The 23,408-nt window shown below is 44.5% G+C and overlaps 1 protein-coding gene across 1 annotated transcript; it reads right to left on the bottom strand.

The window, feature by feature from the left end:
- Positions 1 to 255: 255 nt before the first annotated feature.
- On the bottom strand, positions 256 to 22,412 carry ASB2 (ankyrin repeat and SOCS box containing 2). Its single transcript, XM_010161471.1, is given in 10 exon segments — positions 256 to 392; positions 1,143 to 1,296; positions 4,802 to 5,363; positions 10,146 to 10,317; positions 12,331 to 12,576; positions 14,486 to 14,641; positions 15,307 to 15,473; positions 20,495 to 20,599; positions 22,188 to 22,235; positions 22,237 to 22,412. Coding segments are annotated over 10 exon segments (1,923 nt in total).
- Positions 22,413 to 23,408: the final 996 nt, after the last annotated feature.

Raw genomic sequence — 23,408 nt, 5'->3', positions numbered from 1 at the left:
GCAGACCAAGCTCTGAGGTGAATCATATGTTTTTTCTTAGGAAAACCTAAGAACAGTCCTACGTTTAGTTATCATGTCTCCTCCATCTTCTTCTCACTCATGTTTCAGAAACATATTTCTCTTAGATTAGTCATTGGAAGGCGCTTGACCAAGCCAGCAGCAATTCCTTCCCACCATGCACAATGTGCGCCCTCGCCACGCCGATGACGCCGAGTGCCGTGCCGGCAAGCCGCTGCGTGTCCGGTGTGCCAGGGGTCACTGTGTGTAATCATGCTGCAAGTATCGGATCAGTCTGTCTGGGAGAGGCAAGGTGTCAAGAAGTTTAATGCGGTTTCTCCCAACCAGGCTTCGTACCTTGATGCGGCAAAGATGGGAAAGAGGTCGTGGGGGCTCTGAAAGACAAGCAGGTCAGAAACATGAGCAGAAAAGGTTTAAACTTGAGAATAACAGCTCGGCTTGGCCAGGTCAGTGGCAACAGGAAAAAGGGAGATGGAGGAGTGAAAAAAGGGGGCTTTTTTGTAATGGAAGCACAATGCGTCTGGCATTGGTGGCAGCTCATCTATTCCTAGGCATGACATAGGGAAGGAATCGGGGCTGGGGGCTGGAGTGCTGTATTGCCTCTTGGCCTTAGCAACGGGCTTTCTAGGAGGATTTAAACAGGCTGCTTTACAGTAGTCAGCCTTCCCACTTAAAGTAGATTTAGTATGTACCAAACTTAGCTTGGTGCCAGAAGACTAATTCTGATAAAGTCTATGACAGACTTTGGATCCTGAGGGAAAGGAAGCTTAGGAGAGCAAAATATTTGTAAAGACTTCCAAGGCCACTGGTGCCTGCTGGGCTGTTGTGGAGGTGGTCATGCTGCCTGCCTGTCCTTATCTGACTGGTCCCCAGCTGCAGTCAAATGGGTCTTGGGAATGCTCATTCCCACTATCTCAGATCCATAGCCGCTGTACATTTAACATCACAGAGCCAGTGAAACCCCAGCAATTTCTAGTGTCTCCTGTCTGATCTGAAATGTAATTCAGTCTCAGTAGGGAAATCCTATCAAGTTTAAGGGATGGATACTCAGAGGAGATGGTGACTGAGGTTTTGAATCCAATAGTGAGACTATTTGTGCCCAATTCTCTCCTAGGTGACCATACCTGCTTTTTCTTTAATGACAGCCCAGTCCTCATAGCTGTCAATGTGCTCCTTGAGCCGGGAACATAGCTGCACGTTACCCACATAATCCAGGAGAACATCGATGATCGGCCCAGCCCAGCGACTTATCTCTGGAGTAGACACCATTTCACAAAACTTCAAGGAAAAACAAATTGACTACAGTCAGTGGGATGTGAATGCACCGGTGGAAACTGGAACTATAGCAACAGCCTGCGTTGGTGGTCCCACCATTCTACCAGCTGTGACAGCAATTACCAATTTCCCTTTAGAAAACTTCAACTATACTCTTAAAAAATTTTAATAAACCCCTTTTTTTTTTTTTTTTTTTTTTTTTTAGCTGAGGGCAGAATCCCCTCTTTACAACTGCAAGAGGATACAAAACCATGGTAGGGTCTAGCTCTGGAGCATGGACAGGATGCTGAATTGTTTACAGAGTCCAAAGGTCCTACTTCCATGGAAATGGGAGGGCACAGGAGTGCTCACAGCTTTGCCCCAAGCCAGTAAGGGAGCTGCTAAAGGATCCATGCAGCCCAGGGCACTGTGAGCCAGTGTGCTGGGTCCCTTTCCCTCCTTGGAAGGGGCTTTATAGAGTAAATGTGCACAAAGTAAAGAGGGAGATTTGACAGGAAACAGCACCTCCTACTTCTGGTGAATCCAGCTTTTGGGGACCAAACACCTCTCTAGAAACAAGCCTGGGGAAATCTCTGCAGAGATGAATCCCAGGCAGTTTTACTCGCCCATGAGAGAACTACCCTGGGCCTAATACAGAGCAGAAGCATCTTCCTTACTCAGTCCCGGATCAGGCAAATCTGTTGTCCACAATGCGAGCTGCAGTGTAACCAGAACTGTTGCATGGGGTGCTGCTTATAGAGGTGCAGAAGAACAGACTTAGGGACCCAACTTTAAGCAGTCTTATTTCAAAAATGTAGTGACTTCTCTTTCCACTTCACTCTAAATATCTTTGTTATACCAGACAGCTTCATCCATCTTTGTCAGGGTACTGCATATGATAAAGATACCTGTGGCCTTATCTGCATGTGAGCAGTCAGAAAATTTAAGATGAATTAAATCATGCTGTGTGGATGAGAACTCAGGCACATGGCTGAACCCAGTTGAATGGTGGTGGCTTAGGCACCATCCATCATTCTAGTCACTGACACTGTCTGCAGGCACCCTCCAAGCCCACCCCAAACAGGAAAGAAAATGCACCAGTTTAAACATCTTTCAGTTTAGGCTCCTGTAACATGATCACATTTTGTTATACATGCATGAACCCTAACTCAAAATGCATTAAACTCTTGTGTGGATACTCTTACGCAGAAATAAAATTTTATTAGCTCAACTAGAAAAAGAATAAAGCTGCAGAAAATTACAAGCATTCACAGAGGTGTTAACTACTCTTCTGACTTTTTTTTTTCACTAAGCATCACCATGCGACCTTTCCCAGGAAAATTAGGTACAGTAATGTTGGGAGGATCCCAGCAGACAACCCAGTTTCCTACCTGGACCGCTTATAGAAGTTCTGTGTAGTATATCAGGCTGTCATTGTCCAGTGTAGAGACAACTGCCATGCAGTCACCCACAGGATGTGCAAACCTGGGATCTGCACTACCACCTCCAAGCAGTAACACCGCTTTGCCAGTTTAAATGAGGATGCATGCGTACGGCAATAAAACACTGGATCTTACTGCCCTCCTCTTCTTGTGTCTGCCAGAGACCATGCCTGCCTTTTTCTCTCCTCCCTGTCCACAAGCTCAGCCTACAAAAACATTTTCTGGAATAAAAATGTTCCAAAACATGCTGCGGGAAAAGCAGCGCAGGAAAAGCAGCACAGCAAAATGAAGCAAAATAATGCAAATGTGCAACTAGAGGCAAAGGGATTGACTCGGGGACAAAGTGGCGTTGCCTGAGGTCTCGGAGCCCCCCGCGTGCCCTCTCGCGGCGGGAGGACACCTCGCTTCCCGCGCTCACGGCTCAGACACCGCAATCCTGGAAGGGCGGAGGGAGGCAGCAACCATTTTTCTGCAGTCACTTTCTCTGGGACGTACTAATTTAGTAGCAAAAATAATGATTTATAGTTATGTATTTCAAATCCACTTCCCGTAGCTCATAGTCTCTACTGTATAAAGACTAATCATTCATATTTATTATCCTTATGTAATCTTATGCAAGAAAATAAAAAAATGCACATCTGTTGTGTGCAGAAGGCTATAGTTTCTTAAAATCTTCTGTATTTCAGAACACAAACCATATCACAACTACATCATGAAGCTGCACCATACAAGCCTTACTTTTATTAGCCAAATTCCCGGCAGTAGGAAGCAGATTTAAAATAATATGGGAGGGAAGGGATTGCTTTTTCTCTCTATGCATTTGTCCCTCACTCTCTAGACACAGATACAATTTTACACAGCTTTTGCTACCTCTGCCTTATATGGTCCAACCTTTGAGGTGATGACTCTGCAAGTGACCTGATATTGTTAGGCACTAGAAGTAGTTTTAGGTGAGATCTGGAGGGAAATAATGTGCTTAAACAAATAAAAACAGAACTGGGTTTGAGTGACTAGAACACCAGAGAGGGCTACGGACAAACCCTCTCTCCTTGCCTTGGAATTCCAACCCTCTATTCACTCTACATGCTACTGTATGAAGGTTCAAGAACTAGAGATGATATATTTTATTAGTTTTTCTTTGGCAAAAATGTGGTGTCTTGGAGCAATTCACTGTGACAAACACTCAAGAAGAAGACGGCTCTGCTTGAGACAAGAGATTCTGATGGACTCTCACAGTCCCCTTGCTAAGATTTCTGTCTGTTTGGTTTTTTTCCCAGGCATGTTACTGGAGAGTAAAGTCTTTTGGAAAACAGGACTGATAAAAAGGTCAAAATTTCCCTGGATCTTTTAATGTTTTCCTTTATTCTTTCCACCACCAAGGAGCATTTATTGGTGACCATCTCTTTGGGCTAAACGACACTTGCTTCTCCATCCCACATAGCTACACTTAAACTAGATAGAAGTTGATTTATTTCTTCCCTGATTCTTTGCAAAATAGAAAGACTGCTGTGCGGAGATTTCCTTGTAGAGTTGCAAGTTGAAGCCCCTCCACAGGACTGCTTATCCAGTAGGCTCAGAAATTGCAACTGTTTACTTTCACTAGTTTACCCTCATCAAGTGAAGCACTAGACAATTTTAATATAACCAGGAGCTTTAACGCCCCATCAGACAAAACAAACCTTACAGGGCAAATAAAACAAGCAGGTTTCTACTGCCCATATGCTATCACCCATATGCTACCACCCATATGACACTGCCTGTTGAGAAAACATGCTTTGCTCCTGGCACCTGAGGTACAGAAGAAAAGAATATTGTAGATCTGACAGCAAGGCTGTCAAGATGGCTACAATTCACTGCAAATTCAAGCTAGGGCCACAGTGGCTGTTGCCTACCCTCCTGCTATCATTGAACATGGACTTGGAACACTCACAGGCTCTTACTGAGCCTTTTTATTTCCTGTAAATAAAGTAGGAATAAAAACATCTTCTTTCACAGGAAAGTTGGGAGACAAAATACATTAAAGTTGTCAAGATACATGGGTAGGAGACATCCTCAGAAGTACTGTAGGTAGACTAGGCCATGCTTACCTGTACTATGGATGGCTCCTTGGACACCTGAGGGTCATTAAGTCTATCTCGTCTGTAATTTAATGCAGGGTGTGGGCCGTTTCCATACTGACACTCAAAACAGGAGCCTGCATCACAGCCCAGATCGAGGAGATACTTCAGCACAGAAAGGTACTTCATTGAAAACATGATGGTAGCCGGAAATGCCGTAGGATGGCTTGATATATAGGCATCAATGTTTGCTCCATGGTCAAGGAGCAGCTTCATGGTCTTCAGGCAGCCGTGGCGGATGGAGATGAGTAATGGGTTGATGAGGTCAACATTGGGATTGGCTCCGGCTTGCAGCAGGAGCTCTGTGGCATAGATGTTGTTGTTATAAACAGCAAAATAGAGGGGGGTAGTGCGTCTGTCCTCGTAGAGGCAGGACCGTTCGTTAGAGAGGGCAGTGTTGACATCATAGCCAGCATCGATCAGCTCTTCCAAGATGTCATCGTTGTTGCGTTCGGCTGCTAAATGCAGGGGGCTGATGCCACTGCGCTTGACGCGGGTGCGGCTAGTCACAGGGATCAGCATGGAGACAATCCTGCCGAGTGGAGAGTCAGTGAACAGCAGTGAGCTCTAGGGGATCTAGAAGATCTATAACCTTACAGCCATAGCAGTAGGGATGTGACCATAAAAGAGAGCCTGCTAACTCGGGCACAGGAACAACTGTCTCTGAGAGAACCCAGGTTGTGAAATTGAAACCTGTGAACAGGTCCCACTGCTCCTTGCCAAAACTGTGAGTTGCGTGACCCCCCTCTTTCATGGAAGAACAAGTTTTTTTGAAATTATCACTCAGCTTCTATGAACAGGTACAGGCGCAGTTACGATGGAAGAGTCAACGTGCTGGCACCTCTCCTACCATGTGGTAACTCCCATAGCAGTCACAGACAGAATGGCAGACACCCAGCCAGGACCTCCCAGACATTCTGCACCTTCATCGTCACACTGTGGGTAGGACTGGAGGAACAGGCACATGGCCTCTGGCCTGAGGTGCCAGCAGAAAGACTGTGTCTCCCTATCTCCATTGGGATTGCTTTATTTCTCAGCAGAGAAAGGTGCTAACACAAGGTATTAGTATGCCTCCTGGATCACAGCCACAGCAAGAGGCTTGAGGCCAGAAAGGAGGTGAAACCAAACCTTCCTCTACAGGACAGAGCTAGCATAAACTATTTATTTGGTTTCCAGTTATTACCCTGGATTGATCCCCGCCATGGTGGCCCTCACTGTGTGGCTTTTGGCTGTGGCAAATCCATGTGGCTATCAACATCCATTCCAGATCATGGGGAGCCAAAAAGACAATGAAGAAAAGGGAAAAAAAGAAATAAAAAGATTTTCCAGGCTGGTTTCCATGCTTTAGCCCAGTGAGAAAAAATGTACAGCCAAGTCCTAAACCCCAGTAATCGGGGATTGCTTTTGGAAAGTGTGATGTGGCCATAAACACAGCAATATAAATCAAGCTGCTCTAGTTATGTGTTGTGAGGTTCGAATATATGATGTACAGGAGGCCTGCAGTCACAAATCTGTGATGATTTTTATGTCTCCGTAGGTGTCATTGGAACTGCATGACCAACTCCATGGGTTAAACCCTTACTTCTTGCTCATAAAGTTGGGTGGTTTAGCCAAGGCACTAGGTTGATTCTGTAAATACAGACAAGTCACCATAAGCTATTTCCAGAAAGAGGCTAGGGACCACCAACCTGAATCTGCCTACTGTCTCAGGAGATGCCCACGCTCCCTGTATAATGCCAGTGAAGGAAGGGATACTAAGAAAGAAACTTGTGGGAACCACCAAGCTAAGCAGAGCTTTTCATCCTCTTCCTCCTCCCATGCAGACTCCTCTATCTAGAAGTGATCTTCCAACACACAAATATGCAAAGGTCAGTTTCCCACCATGCAGTTTGTCTCCTTTAAAATTCTGCATATCTTCAGCTGGACTGCAATGGCTGGTCCCAACACTGGCCCTCAAATTTATATTTACATAATGAACTAAGCCAAATATAAGCACTAGTCTTAGGAAAACCTTTGTCTGTGATGCACTGAATGATCCTGTGAAAGACTGAGCCTCCAACTCTCCCAGGAGCTGACATAAGAGTGGAAGATATGTTACACTTTACAGGATTATGTTCCTATTTACATGATGGACTGTTGATGTCTCCAGGTTACTTCTACATCTTTTTAAACAAAAAGCCTTTTTTAATTATGTAAATATCTTGGGAAATGAAGCACAGGGGTTTTTTGGGTTTTTTTTCTCCAAGCAGCCTCACTATATTTGCAGAGCTATGACACTCACCAGGGAGCAGGAGTTTTGGGTGCTGGTAAGCTGGCAACTTCCCACCATTAGCAAATGTTCTGTAAGAGCCATAATAACAAAAAGGGCACAGAGCACTGCGAGGACACCATGCCAAGTGCCAGCATTAGTCATCCCATGATCAACTGTTTTGAAGATTTAAGGGTCTGTTTTGTTCTTTCCCTCCAGCATATGTGTTTCAGCCAGCCCTTCACATCTGAGTTAAAGAGGCAACGCGTCATTTCTGCCTGCAAGCGTGACATGAACCTCACTGCAGGGCTCTGCCTCCCAACACCGCAGTGACCCAGACCTCAGCACACTGCCTATACCCCAGATTTATTCTGGGAGGAAAAACAGGAAGCTTGAACCTGTTTCTCTTCCTCATCTTCCAAATTAGGTTAGTTCAGTAATATAGTACCTCCACCTCTGCAGTCTTTCTTGTCTGTCTAGAGGAAGAAGGCAGCTCAAAGGAAGGCAGCCAAGGCTAGACAAGCCAGACCACATCCTATGTCCACCACAGGGCTGAGCTTCATGTAGAGTTTTGAACTAGTGCTGCTTCCCCTCATCCCTGTGCCCTGCTTCTGTGATCTCTGTGTGTTAGAAATTACACGGAGGAGGAGGCAGAGCATCCTTAGTATGAGTGTGCCAAAAGTTTATTGACTTGCATTTACTTAATAAATCTGCCCACACTTCACAAAGTTTTCTCAGCATCTCAGTTCTGAGGGGGAAAGAGTTAAATGCTTGTGATTGTCCTACAGCTGATGAGACAACCCTTATGAATTGCCGGTTAGTAATGACAAGGTGTCATTTAAAATAAACAAACACCAAGAAACAAGAGTTGACAGTTGAGCCTTGGGACTACATTCTTGGCTTTTTGATGGTAGGGAGCCTTCGTGCTCTGGCAAACAAGTTGAAGCATGGAATTCCTGCAAAATTACGTATTAAATCTGCAGGAATACAAAGAGAGGTCACCATGAAGGGTGTTATTTTACTGAATACCAAAGGAATTAAGAATGATCAGCCAATTGGGCCAAAGCTTTGTAATTTAGATAAATATTTATAAAAGATATTTTTCTTTTTTTCTTTCTTTTGCACTTAGTTTGCAGCAGTTGTAAAAGAGCACAAATTTCTGTGCACAAGTGAAGGAACTCAGAGTTTGGGCTGAATTCTGGTCTCATTTATGCCACTGGTTGTTGGGAATAATAGATATGAGGTCTGAATTAGGCCCTTTCTTTCATAACATGGGGGTGGACTCAGGTTGCAGTTTCCATGTGAACTTCTTTTCAGGTCTGGGTGCGGAACTATAGAGGGAAGGAAAAGATTCAGGGAGCTGGTCCAGACTTTATATACAAATTGGATTCAGACCAACTTACTGTACTTTCAGATGAACTTTTTTGAAAGTGAGCAACTGGAGAAACCTGTTTCTGGCACATTTCTCATCTAAAATGTGTTTGTTTTCAAGAAAATGTCTTCTTAACTCAGGTCCTGGTCAAAATTTTGAATCATGCCTGCATTAGTGTATGCAGTGTATTCATGTACGTGCTGTAAGCATATAAACCCATTATGTAAATTCACACCAGGCTGCCCTCTAGAATACAAATCTTGCATGAAGAAGAAGGCCTACTCCAACTACAGAAGATGACTATCCTCAGGTTTATCAAAGTGATCTGAGAAGCTTAACTGGGATTCCCAAGCAGACCTAAACACTAGGATAAAAGATACTACAGGAAGGTGTAGTTCTGTCAGAAGTTTTCATTCCTCAGACATTGTGAAGTACATAAGAATCTGCTCTAACTGTTTTTTGCAAAGACAGCTTTACTATCCAGAAACAGCCTTTGCAGTTGAATATACTCTCACCTTTGCTTATTGATGAGAGGATTTTCATAGAAACTGTGATAGTCACAAGAGTCCACTACAGTCAACAAAAGGGTCTGTCACTGCAAGATGAGACTGTGTTTTGCAAAAATAGCTGTGGGCCACTCACCTTTACAGCAGGAAGGGCTTAAAGGCAGGAGTTAAAACTTGCCCTAGGACTAAAAGTAAATGCTAAGGAGTTCAGGTTCAGAAGCATGCTGCAATGTTCCAGGTCTTGAAAGAGCTAGACAAACATAATTTACATGACAGCACAACAATCCCATCCCTAGACAGCACCTTCTAAATTGATATTCTTTATCTGTAAAGCTGTAGTTTCTCCTCCTCCTCTAAACAACTCTGCTTCAGAGGACTAGTAAATCTACTCAATTCCCAGTTATTTCTTCCATTGGTTACTTTTCTTACTGTATAAAGAATGTTCTCAGCTATTTCCCAAACATACTTCAGTTCAAAAACAAACTACTGGATCATTTTATGCATTTGTCTGTTTCATTTAAGAATCATTTAATCTCTCACTAATAAAGTATATTTTCCAGACTGTGAGTAATTCTTATACTTCTTTTCTGAAGCCTTTCCAATTTCCTAAAAGGTTTCTGAAAGGGAGGACACCAGGACTGGACACCATATTCTAGCAGCAATCTCACTAATGCCCTAGAGATTCACTTAACCACTTCCCGCTGTCAGCATCTGAATTGTTAATAAAACCTGAACGCACCAGAAATGGATGCAGCATGTTCGGCTTGTGTAGAAGAATCGGAATGGAATCATGTAGGAAAATGATTGCAAACTGTGCTGCAGTAGCTATCGAGGACTAACCACACACACATGCTTTCATTTTCCATCTCAAGCATATTTTGTGCTTAGTTTAATCCATTTCCAGATACATGAGGTTATTTAGCAGTAATAGGTGATATCTTGGCAAAATTGAAGGGATCTTGCACCCCATGTTCCTGCTCACCCCATCCCAACCCATGCCATCCCAACTTGGAAACACACTCTTCAGTTTATAATTTCCAGCTCTGCAAGCGGAAAGCCCAGTTCTCAACTGGCAGCTCCTTTGCTCACAATGCTCAGAATCACACCTGGGACATTACAGTCTCCTTTTCATAAGGAACTTGGGATTCTTGTCTAAAAGATGAAACTATGAAATTAGCTAAAACTTACTGGCAAATTCCTTTTTTGGCTGCTATGTGAAGTGGTAACAGGCCATCCTTATTGGCTTTGTTAGCATCTGCTCCTTGGGACAACAGAAATTCCACAATAGGTACATGTCCATTTTTACAGGCTTCATAAAGAGCAGAGGCATTATCACTGGCTTGAGTATTTATATCAGCACCTAGGAAGGAAAAATATCTCTGTATCATGAAACTGTTAAAATCAGATGGAAGCACCATGCTTTGAATGAACACATAAACATCTCCATGACACTGGAGCTAGAAAATGTGCTGGAAGGGGATGTGAATGAGGTCATATCAGAGCAATATGAAAAGTTGATACAGTCATACAGTTCCATCATAGATCTCCACTGGTTTTTACTATCATCTGAATTTTATGAGGGAAGAGTTTAACATGAGTGACAACCATCATCTGCCAGTCCTGAATCCAGGCTCCATTCAGCTGTATCTCAAAGGCAATAACTTTAAAATGTGCTTTTCTTTATATAGCATGGCCTTTTCTTTGGATACAATAATTCCATTAGTATTTATGTTAGGCTATGTATATACACTAATCCTGAGCAGGAGTTTAGAACAGATGATCTCAAGAGGTGCTCTCCAAATTGCTATGATTATGTATTTATGATATGTGTTTATTTATATTTAACAAATTATTTATAGTCTATATATTTATACTATATATCCATTTATACTATATTTTAATTTTAGTACACATCCACATCTAGGCTAAAATAGGACTCTATAAGATGACATCTGTAATAGCACCAAGCAACAATTCTAAGCAGCTTTTATTTGGACATGCATTAGTCAATTAATATTTCATTTCAAAACTCAGTATCTGAGGCCCTATTTCTTTGTTTCACAAGGGTTGAAGTTAGGCTCCGAATGGTAAGTTTTACCACAAAAATTATAAGTATTATTAATGGACTACTAGATTATTTGGGACATTTTTTTTCTTGAGCTCTGGTGTGTACTTGGCTTCATAAACAACATGCAAGAATAAACCAAGACCTAATACCTTTTGGCCACAAACAATTTGCAATCTAGCTTTTTCTGTGCTAGATATTTAAGGCCTGAAAGCCTGGGCTTCAAACTATAATACAGTCTATCATAGTGTTCCTCAGGAAGGCTGGTCTGTATGTATCCAAAATGGGAATGACAGTTCACTGGAGTTTTGCTTCTATACCCCAATAAAGAAGCCAATCAGTCTCCTGTTTGACCATGAAAACTCCCTGACAAAGAGAACATTTCCCTGTGCTCTCACCCCAAACTGAAACATCTGTGTTGTGTTTGGCCCTTTGAAGATGTTGTAGCTGGAAACATGAGGAGAATTGCAGTGACAAAACATAACACAGAACTACATTCCTAGTGTAAAAGAAATTAAAAAGAAACTTTTTATGATGAATATTGCTCATCGTAAACAGTGCAGTGATATCATTCCCTGCATTCTCAGGGGAGCTTTTCAGGGCTTGAAACAATTGGACAGTTTTATTGGATTTTCTCCTGTGTATTTTTTTCAAAATTGAACTTTAAGGAAATCCTAATAACTATCTAAGTTGAAACATGAATCATATTCTGGCTTAGTTTCTAAAACCGTAGGCAGTGTGATGGACATATTAAACTGACTCGACAATGCTAGCTGGACAGCAGAACACATTTTCTGTTCCCCATCTCTCATCTTTCTTGGCCATACTAACAGCTTATCTCCACTGCTGTTTAGCTCTTGTTTCACAAGTGTATGACCCAGTTCTTACCTACATTGAAGATATTAGCCCACAGTGAAAATAAAATATGCCTCCAAATAGTAGTAAGGTATGTTGTGCTTATTATAAAGCTGTTTTACATGAGCAAAGCAGTAAAAGGTAGGTTTAGTGTAAACTAGAATCAAATTCACTCTGTTTATATGTTTGAACATATATACACTGGGGAGAGTGAGTCTGCTTCTCCTGGGTGTAAATCTGCTAACTACACAATAGTACTTTATCTCCTTTCAGCAGAATGCTCTCTGAAAGACCCTACACAATTCAGCCACCAGCAGCAACAGGGTTCCAGCACTTCTGCAGGCTAGGCCTTGTCTTCACGGACAGGAAAACTGAGCCAGGGAAAATGAATGGGAACTTTGAAATATTAAGATTGAAATGAGTAAAGGCATGTAACAGCACAATTGTACTCACCACATTTTGCCAGGTATCTCAAAGCTTCCAACTGTCCACTCTCAGCTGCCACAAATAAAGATGTGATCCCATAGGTATTTGCAGACTCGATCTTGGCACCCCCTTTCACAAGGATATCAATAATCTCCAGGTCATTTCGGGACACAGCCTCATGGAGAGCAGTCCATCCTCGATTGCAACGATGGTTGGTGTCAGCATTATACTGTATCAGGAGTCTTGCGGCCTCTGCGTTCTTGCGCTCACAGGCTGTTTTGGAAAAAAGGGAAGGGGACAGGTTTTTGAAAAGATTCTGGGTGTTGTGGTATCCATTTCATGTAGCATAAGGCAATATAACACAACTAGGCAATAGTGAGTAAGACCCAAGATCCATCTAGGTCAATATGAGGGCCAAAGTTGATGACAAATGACACTGTCTGGGGCTCGTAAAGGATGTGGCAGTGAAGCCAATCTTCAGCCGGGACCTGGGGGAGGCTAGGTGTCCTGGGCAGCACTTGTGCCAAGCCTGCTGCTGAGGGGAATACAGCCCAGCACGTTGGTACTAGCTGGACACCACAATGACACAAGGAGGCGATGAGGTGCAGGAGATAATTTATGAAGAACAAACGTGTTACAGAAATCACACGACCTGAACACTTTCTTTCCAAATTCTGTGCAAACCGACTCTGTATCTTACTGCCCTGGACTGCAGATGAAGCTCTATAAAGACAAGAAAAAGGCCAGAGAAGGATCCTTAGAAAACAATAATGTTGTGAGTCAGCAGCACTCTCTCAACCTGCAACAACATATAGTTCAGGACCGTGCTGAACTAAAGGTATTTTTGTGATAATTAATAGTACTTTGTTCATTTTTATTCTACCAGTTCGTTCCATTCCTTTCTGAATCCCAAAACATGAGGCTTTCCACACACTTTTACTACGGGATGCCAAACCAAAGGTACCTAGAAGCAGCAGACACTTTTACAATCCCCAATTAGCATTTGTTGTACAACGGGCAAAAGGCAGGCCAGCACATCCCATAGCAATTGTTTTTTTCTTTGAAATAGAAAATTTTCTTTTTCTCACTAGTTGAGAGATCCTGCCTTCTGGGTTTTATTCTTCCTTTTGGACATCGCCATATATTCCCCTCCCATACCTAGGTGTCACTTGTGTACTAAAAGCAGATATCTGATTTGGCACTGCTGTAATTACCTATGCATAGCTCTCCAGAGTTTAATTTGCTTCCAAATTAGGGATTAATAATTTGTTATGATAATTTTTTCACTCCTTTTTTGCTGGAGGATAAACCAGAAGATTTTTGCATCAACACTAGCACATACTAAACAACAGGTTTTCTCTGGCTAAAGGATGTTTTTGTATTATTGCTATTGTTATTACTATTACTATGAGTACTACTCCTACTACTACCACTACAGTGTGTTTAATGCACAGTTGAACAGCTTTCCTTTAGCTGACTATAAGCTAGAATTTTAAAACTAAGGCATTTTAAACTGAGCAGCTCTAATGTCAGACATCCAAAGTTGAAGACAAGATTACTACTGAATGCAGTAACATGTTTTTTTTAATGTTTTAGAGAGCTGAAAATAGTCATGGCAGGAGCACTCAATAAAAGGGGAAGGGACACTAAGGTGTGAGAGATCATCTCTTTCTCTGAATCTTTCTGATATCATGAATGTTATGTTGTACTACTAAAGGAAATGTTCTCTCTGACAAGCAGCAAAGTTATATGTCCATATTAAATGCTTTATCTACCTCACTGAATTGTTTAGAACTTGATGCATCTCCCATAGCACCCAGCCTGGCCTGGCCCACACAGTACATGAATCACTGGCATGTCTACAGTTAGTGTACTCCCAGTTCTAACAGCTACTTAGGTACTACTGTTTAGAAAAGCATGCCTATTCCTGTACTATCCAGCTTTCTGTAAGTTTACACATCCCACTCACAGCATCACATTGCAGCCCGCAGCCCACAGGGCAGCCACTACTCCTGTCTCTGATGTGGATGAGAAGAAAGCAGGTCAGACATAGCAGATACAGGGCTACTGGGAGGAGGTGCACAGTGAGTGCTGAGTTTCAGCCCCACATCGCAAGAGCGCCTGCACCTCTGCCTTGGTGGTGCCAGAAGAGCTCAGCATCCCTGGAAACACAGCCACTCACCTTTGTAGAGCGGAGTTTCTCTGGCCTTGTTGGAGATGTCGGGCTCGGCCCCAGCCTGCAGCAGGCTGAGCAGGCAGTCCAGGTTGCCCCGGCTGGTGGCCAAGTAGAGAGCCGTCTCCTCATTGAGCGTGCGCTGGTCAATTGTGCCGGGGTACGCTGTGAATAAATGGCAAGCCCAAAGACGTTACGGCATGTAGTAAGTACACATGCATCTGCAGCACCATCAGCTTTCAAAAACCTTGGAGTTTTAGGTGAGTTTTTGTTGTTTATTTTTTCTTCTTTTCCATGAGCAAAGTAAGTTAAGAATATACTATAAAGTTACTATAACTCAGATTAAGTATCTAAATCAGTCACCAGTCTGAATTAAAATGTTTAGCTCTTACCACTAGTGATGCAGAAAGCTGCCAAGTAACTGGTCTTCTGTAGCAGTTTGAAAACTATAGTAGTTAGCCACTTTCAAACACCAGCAAAAAGGTGCTGTGCTGGAACTCCAGCTAGCGGGGCCTGGGGTGAGTTCTGGAAGCTGCAGCAGCCGAGCAGCTCACAACAGCCGAGAGCTCAGCCACGACGCTTTACTGTGAGAAATCCAGGCCTTGGTAAGACCTGCCCAGATATAATTTTATCCTGAAGATACTAACTTTTAGAGGCTTCAGTCTGGAAACTTATTCTCAAAGAGAAGGTGAAATGAATATTCACTCAGAGATGTTAAAAAACCCCTTCACACACAGTCTCAGGTGAGGATTAGGCTGCTGCTAATTTTGCTTTTTAGTTTATTCATATTATTCTTCCCTTTGTAATGAATTAGTTTTAACTTCACTGACCTTTTTGCAACAGGCTCAGGCAACCCACTTGGCCATAGTATGCAGCTTCATGGAGGGGGATCCAGCCGTCTCTATTAGGTTCAGAAAGGTTTTTTCCTGATTTCATCATGTTGCATACTGCTTTTTCATCTCCATCTTTGATTGCTGCCACTACAGGGTCAAGTTCTCTTTAAAACAAGATTAAAACCTGATTACTGCTTCCTTCATTGCTGAGAAGATTTTTTTTCAGCAACATCACTGTATCATTTGGCCCAAATAGTGAAGCCCTACAGCCTATATAATAAGTATTTGTGCCCCTAAGGTGCCTTGCTACAGGGCCTGTGGAGGTAACGTTTGTCTGCTCTAATTTGACCATTCACAGCAGAAGAATCACTGGCTGGAGGTGTTGATCTCTGCCCTTGGGGTGTATGTAAAGTGGAGGTGTGACTAATCTCTGACAAAAACATTTATATTTTAGATATCTGGAGTTGGGGGATACTAGCTCTACCCATGCTCTGTACACTGCCATGAGCATCCGTGGTTGTGGTAATTACATTGCCCGCCCATGTGGCCAGGTGTTTCCATATGAGATCTCTTAAAAAGGATCAGCTTTGAAGAGAATTGACCCTTTTCATCCCTAAAGAAAATTTTAACTTTGATTTGCAGATGGCTTAGCCCTAAAGCAGAAATTCTCCATAAATCTTGTTCTTGTATTTTAAAGATACTGCCTATTTCTCTTCCTTCCATCTGTTTTCTGAAGTTAGCTGGGCCAATTATGAAGAAGGGAAGGTTCTGGTTAGAGCATGTGAACATTATACTGGTGGCCTGGGCTCTCTTTTCTTCATCCAGGGAAGATTAAAAAAAAAATAATCCCTCCACCCAAATTAAATTCTGTGCTGCCCTTCATAACAATGCCCCAGCGATCCCCAGCTGCTGTTTGAGCATTGAGTACTCAAATTTTCAGAAATTATAACCACTTTGGGCATTATAGATCTTCAAAAATGTGTCTTTGGTGTCCCAGTGAGACATATTAGGTGCTGGACACTTCTGAAAATCATGTCTTTAGCAGCCTACGTGGGAGCAGACCCACGTAATGCCTTGTCAACAGGTCCACTCTTGCAAACCTCTAAGCCAAGTTAGCAGTTTCCCAAGTAAGTGCAACAGTCAGGGGCATCTGGAACCCCAGCTGGGACCTGGTGCCAAACTGTGAAGTGTTTCATGTTATGGTCCATTTGAACCCAGCAAACCACTGCCAGGCTCCACAGGATCAAGTAACTTCTAGGCACAGGGATTGAAAGGAATGAAAAAAACATTTGGAAGGGAGGGAATATTTGAAAGCCTTTTTGCAGTAGAAAGTCATTGAAATGTGTAGAGTGATTGAAAAGTCTTAAAGTAATATTTCAGTGTCTAGCAGTGAAAAGAAAAATAACACAAAAGTAATCTTTTTTTAATGCTACCTAATTCTGAAGCTTTCAAGAGGCTCACTGTGAAAATCTACAAATAAACGTGAAGTGTGCTCAATGGCACCCAGAAGTGAGACACAATAGGCAGCCTCAAGCAAGCTTTGCTCTGACAAGCCTTCCCCTCGCCAAGCATGCCTTCTGCACAGTCCAGGCAGCAACCCACTTCTCCGAGCTCCGTAAGAGCAATGGCAGAGCACACCAGTCCTTCTGCAGAGCAACTGCCAAGAGCTGCTGCAGGACTCTCTGCTCTGCTGGAGTCACGACGCTGCCTACCAGTCACCCTACCAGGGGTCAGCAGTGCCTGAAGCAGGGCTTGTCTCCCTTCCACCCGGCTGAGCCTGCCGGCATCGTGGTGGAAGCAGGGAGCTGGCACCCTGCAGTCCGTGCAGGCAGGACCCTTGCCCAAGGCGGGCAGCAGCCCTGTGCAGGTTGGTGTGCTGCGCCTTCCAGCGCTGGCACCTGCTCCTGCTGAGCTGTGCTGGGAGAAGGCAGCACCGAATGGCTAAGGTCCAGGACAGCAAACACCGCAAAGGAGGAAGCATTTTTCCACTTCCAATGGGGACTTGCAATAAATGAATGTGGGTTATGTTTTCAGAGACAGAGAACAAGAGGATGTTGAAAACATAGGACACCTTGTGGTTTGAACTAACTCCAAAGATAAAATCTTGCAGCCCTGAAGGCAGAGAGACTGAGGAGGGAGGTGCCTGTCTCAGAGTGACTGTTAGCATCGCCAGGGTAGGAAAGCAGCATGTGATGAAGGTCATGCAGGGCAGTGACGACGGGAACAACCAGAAACTCTGGTTATGACAGAGACTAAAATGCCTCAGCAGAGTGAGATCAGAGACAGAAAAAAATGGGCAGCTCAGCACTGGAGTCCTCACCAAGCAGATCACTGGTACAGCCTCTGCAATTAGTGCAGGTTACAGGGGCAGCACTGGGTTTCATTGCCTTGCAGGGGCTGGACAAACCAACAGCCCGAAACTCACACAGGCATCATTCATTTCAGGCTGCCCAGAGGTACCCACTCTGTGCCATAAACACTGATATTAGCACTGAAAGAAAAGTCACCAAGCTGCTTCTCTGAGGATAAACTCAGGGCCTGGAGCGGAAGCAGGTGAACACAACACAGGTGCCAAGGAATAGAAAAACACACCGTTTCCAAGGTAAAAAAGTACTTCATGCCACTTGCTCCTTCCCCATAGCTGGAAGCAGTGATCTCAAGTCAGCAGTCACAAAAATAGCAAGACTGGAATGGGGGGAGATACGGGGGACAAAGCCAGGCGTTTTGCCTGAGGAGATAACAGCTAGAGCAGGCAGCTGCCCTCCTGGCTGCAGCCCAGCCAGGAGGAATTGACTGACCTTCTGTTAACTGCTGGGCTGAGGACACTGCTGTATCTCCATACCATTTACAGTACCCTGGGGACTACAATAAGATTGCTAGTTTTGTTAGGGAATAGGTTTTTATACAGGCATGTGAAATTGAGCATTTTATTGAAGATGGCTAACAGCAACAATTGGCATGTTGGGCTGGAAGAGGAGAAGGAGGACCCTCATCTTTAAAAGCCTCTGGCGCAAGGCTGCTGAAGCCATCTGTTGCTCTGTGCAAAGGTTCGTGTTACGCATGCAGGGCTGCTCACTGCAACCTCGGGATTTGGGCACAGGATAGAGTTACCAGCCTTTAATGAGTTACTGCATGCCAGGTGGGCCATGGAGGCAGTCTGCGCCTCTGGCCGGCACACAGCAAATGCGAGGTGAATCATGTTAGCGGAGACCTCAGTGAAAGCAGAGGGTACCTCGGGTCTGTGGCAGGGGTAAAAATGTGTGAAGAATCAGTTACTGTTCTGCTTGAGCCCTCAGATGTTGAATGAAGCAAACTTCTGTTGGGCTCCTTGACCTTAAATGATTCCTAAGTAAGATGAGGGGGTTTGCTGGACCAGGCTGTGGATGCTTTAGCCAAGCAAATTCCAGACCAGTACAGAAAGTTTAATGAATCTCCATGTGAAATCCTTGTTTTCTGCCTGGCTCATAGTTGGCTGTTATAAAAAACCAACACATTCTGCTGTTTGGATTTCATTAGATATAGAAAAAACGAGTATTAGAACTATGGAGGAAGCCTGAAGATCTGACGAAATCTTAACCTTATAGGTGAATCAAAATAATTACTGCCTTTCAAAGGCCAATAGCCAAGATAATAAATACTCATTGCAGAAGAGATGTATGGTGGCGTCAATTCTGAGTGCTGCAGAAGAGGTTTGGCAAAGCACGGAAAGGTTGAGGAAGCTTCTTCTCCTGGTAGCCTGATGAGATGCAGGCAGCATGAAGGAACAACATCTCCCCTGGTGAAGCCAACTGTCACCCCTGCCTGGCTCTGAGACCAGGGCTATAACAATCATGCCATCATGGTCTCCTGTGGTTTCCCAGCCATATCTTTGCTCTCACCAGGCAGCAGAGGAGGGCTAGTTTCTCCCAGCCTTTGTTGTGGATTGAACTCTATTGGACTATGTGATGGAGAAAAGAAAAGCCTGTCCTACAGTCATCACACCCAGAGGAGGAGAGAGGCATGCCATGTGTGAAGAGCACTTAATAAGAGACTTCAGTGTGGCCAAGGGGAGCTGGCAGATGACGGGGTTGAGGGAAACCTCATGTTTCAGCACAAAGAGGTTTTCAGGTACGTCAGGGAGGGCAATGTCAGCGGAGAGCCGAGGACAGAGCCTGGATCAACCAGGGTGCAGGATGAGGTGGGGGAGATTGTGAAGCTGGGTGAGGGATGAAAAGAAGAAGAGTGGTGGAGGGGGAGTCAATGCAATAGTGTATCCGGGTAAGATAGATAAAACAAAGGGGATTTGAAGTAGGTAGATAAAAAAGGCAGGGAAGAGTTTTGCACAGGACACAGATAGGTGCTCCTACAACACTTTCCCTCTCTTCATCGGATAGCTAAAGGCAGGTGCATGCATGTACTCCTCCCCACAGAGATCTATAATAAAACCATCGTGGTCCAGACACCTCCATTACAGACAGGTATTGGGGCAGAGCTCAGGCTACCCCCTTCCCTGTCTGCTTTCCTCATCCATGGCTGTGTTCACCTAAGCTTATTTACAGCCCCTGCCAACAACAACACGTGGCCAGAAGGATCAAAGTCAGTCAAGCTGCCTTCCTCCTTGACCAGGTAAGATGTGGAAGGACTCCCCAGCCCCCTAAATGGGTGCAGGTATTGCTGGGAACTGGCACAGCATCTTGGGAACATTTATGAAAGATTTAGTTTGAGGGACTGGACTTTCTCACCCTGTTTATATACTGCAATAAAATGTTTTCCCCACTGTAACTGTGAACTTAATACCAATGCAGCGCCTCCTCTACCATGTTGATACAGGAGCCAGCCTATATGAATAAACCACAGAGCGAGCATCCCTGCTGTCCTTGTCACCTCAGAGCTACGGAATGACTCGGAGTCCCTGAAACACGAGGGATGGAGAGGGATGAAGGGGGGGAAGAAAACAAGGTAGATGTGAGGTGGGTCACCTGCAAGACCCTGGGCATGGTCCAGGCCAGCTGGGAGGTCGGAAGGAAGAGCAGGAAGGCAGTGAGGGTGCGGTGCAGGTATCAGCAAGACCTTCTCCAGGTGAACATCACCATTTCCCCCCACCAGACATCACTGCCACCCAGAAGAGCTGTGTCAGGGAGAGAGTGGGTAGCAAGGCTTGTTTTAGCCACAGGGGAAAGCGGGAGAGAGAGAGGAAGGCACTTACACGGGCTGGGATGTGCTGAACAGGCTGCCGTCGTACCTTCGCCTGACCCCCGAGGCTGCCCCCAAGCTGGACGTCTGAGCATGACCTCTGGGCTGGGCCGCCAATCTGGAGTGGTGATGACATGAATGAAATAAAGAGAAATACTCCGAATAGGAGAAACAGGTCATGTTGAGGCAGAAACAGAGACACACATCCACGGAGACAGAGCAAGAAAGCCTGCCGGTCAGGGCTTTGAATGAAAGCAGATGGCCACGGCTTGCTCTGCGCTGGATTCAGCTGCTCGCTCGGCTGGAGATTATTTTTGGCCCTCTGAGGAAGCGTCAGGGGATTCAAATGACCATATAAGACAACAGTGAGGTTAACCCTACCGCCACCGCACAGGAAGCAGGCAGGGGGTGAGATGACACTCATCACCTCTGAGGTGCCATGCAAGCAGGTTGGAGGCAGAGGTGGAGGAGGACCCAGGGCCCCCAGCTGCCAGGTGCGTTTCCAGCTCAGGTCTCCCAGGTGGAGAAGAGTTCAGCAACGCTACAGATCTGGAGCTACAAGCTGCAAAGGTTTTCCCTCCAGTGGGAGGTCAAAAGCTGCTGGGTGGTGGCAAAGGCAGGACAGGCTAATGCACAGAACTGCAGATGTCGCCTTTTGCCAAAATAGCAGGTGTCAAAGGACCCCCAAGGAGGACAGAACCATACAGCCAGGGAAGCACTGATTCTCCCACACACTGGGTCCCCACTGCAGAGCTGACAGTACAAGAGCACCGTAACGACACTGAGAAGCCAGGACCTTTGGTGGGAGCAGGACTGTCTGCTGTACAGCATCCTTATTCCACAGCTATGAAGCACGCTTACTGCTCCCCACATTGTCCCCAGTTTCTCAGCCTTGGAAACCAAACAGTCACAGGTGGTAATGAGCGAGGCGTCAGAGGTTGGTGGAATTATGAGAAAGGAAGAGGAATAAAACTTCAGTTACTCCCAGCTTATTTAAAAAATTTAGTTTAAAGGGATATTTTTCCTTGGTTATGAGGTGACTTTGTAAGCTTTGTAAATCTGCCTTCCCCCTCCCTTTAGAAACCTGCCTTTTAAAAAAATGAAAGGAGAACAATGCCTGGGTTTGAAACTGAGCGGGTCTCTGTAACCCACAGCTCAGCATCACAGGGGAGGGGGACACTGCCACGCTTCGGTGTCTGGAGCAGCTCTTGGCTGAGAGCGGTGGTTTTGGGGCCAGATTCTGATCTGAAATACCTACATCCTTTAAAGATTGCAGTATCTAAAAGGTAGCAACCTCACACTGTTTTCCATACCTATTTTTGTTCTCTTTCCTATGTTTTCCTATAACAAATGCTGTGCTCCTTCTCTGGCAAAACCTAGATGTACGCTGTTCCGCTGTGGGGTAAAGGAGCCACTGGCTTTGGCAGGGCTTCTGTTGTTCAAGAAAGCTTGTAGCAGTGCCCCTTATTTTACTTGCTGCTTAAAACAGAGAGCATCAAGCAAATTCTCATTTCACCGTAAGGGTGTAAATTGTTGACCTCATCAGATTTATAGCAGACTCCAGCTTTCAAATTAATGACAGACTCGCAGAGCAGCCGCTTAGTAAAGCTAATTAGAAAGCACGTGTTTTATCTGGGGAAGCTGTTTTTCTCCTCCCGGGCTGGGTGTTTGTTGGGCTGGCGTGGCTCAGGCAGGCATTTACTCACCTTTGCCAAGGGTAGAGGCGGTAGGGCGGGTTGTGGCTGCTGGCGCTCCTCGCCCGGACCTGCCACCATCGACTTCTGGTGGGCAGCTGCCTGGCCCACAGGGTCCTCTTGCAGGCTCTGCTGGATGGCCATCTTTATAAGCTCATCTTCACTCAAGCTGCTGTACAGACTGTATTCCTCACAGCCTATTGTCTGTCTTTGAGTATTTGCTGCTGTTGTAGCCATTTTTGGGTATGTTGGATTATTTTTTTTTACTTTCCTGTAAAAGGAAATTGTGATCATCAAAATCTAGGAAATGAAAGAAAGAAACTCAACTATCTTGTGCTTTTGTTCAGCTCTGCCTCTTGATTAGACTGACCAGAAAACCCTTTGGAAATCCTTCACCAGGGAGAGAATGTTATCAGCCAAAATCTGCATGTAACCTTAATGAACCAACTTCTTTCCATCACACAGAAATAACTGATATAGCTGGTGTTTTAAAAAGGGAAGAAAGCTGCTGCAAGAAAGGTAGGTTTTTATCTACTTATTCTGGTTACCACAGCTCAAAAGAAAAATAGGTAAAGGAAATCCCCATAAGATTAAAGAGATACAGGTTTGAAAAGAATTGAATGCCAATAGACATCCCTGTTTATTGGGCTTTTAAAAATTTATTTCTTCCTCTAATTGCAGAAAATTAAGTGAATAAGTTTGTCTGTCACTGGTTTTCTGCAAGGGCAGGTTCTCCACCACAAAGTATAAAGGGACTTCGTGGAGTAATTTTTTCCACCCTATCTGGAGATCTCTCGAGCAACATGCAAAGCTGTTCTTTGAAGTGTCACTCAGCTAGGAGAACAACACGACACTGCTCAGTTTCACTTCTGATTTTTTGCTTTTCACAGAAGAAAGTTCAAGGTCATGAGCTTTAAGAATTACGGTCAGACTCTCTTCTAAAAAGTGGTGGTTGAGAGCTGGGAATGTGAGGAAAGGGAAACATCAGGGCACGCTCAGCAATCACAGAATGACTGTGAACGATCACCACAGCATGGACTCAAAAAAGGCAAAGTCAGTCCAAAATACTGTGGTATTTCTAGCAGCAATGGGGGATTGTTAATGTCATGAACAGTACGTTGCCCTAGCAGGATGGCATCCAGATGCCAAGGGCCACTCTGGCCACCAGTGTTCAAGAGCCAAGGGCTTATTTCGTGGGAGGATATGGAAAAGCTTGCCTCTTTTAAAAAGATG

Source organism: Eurypyga helias, unplaced genomic scaffold (assembly GCF_000690775.1).
Source record: "Eurypyga helias isolate BGI_N326 unplaced genomic scaffold, ASM69077v1 scaffold8021, whole genome shotgun sequence".
In the NCBI taxonomy this organism is placed as follows: domain Eukaryota; kingdom Metazoa; phylum Chordata; class Aves; order Eurypygiformes; family Eurypygidae; genus Eurypyga; species Eurypyga helias.
This window is presented reverse-complemented; position numbering and strand designations above follow the sequence as displayed.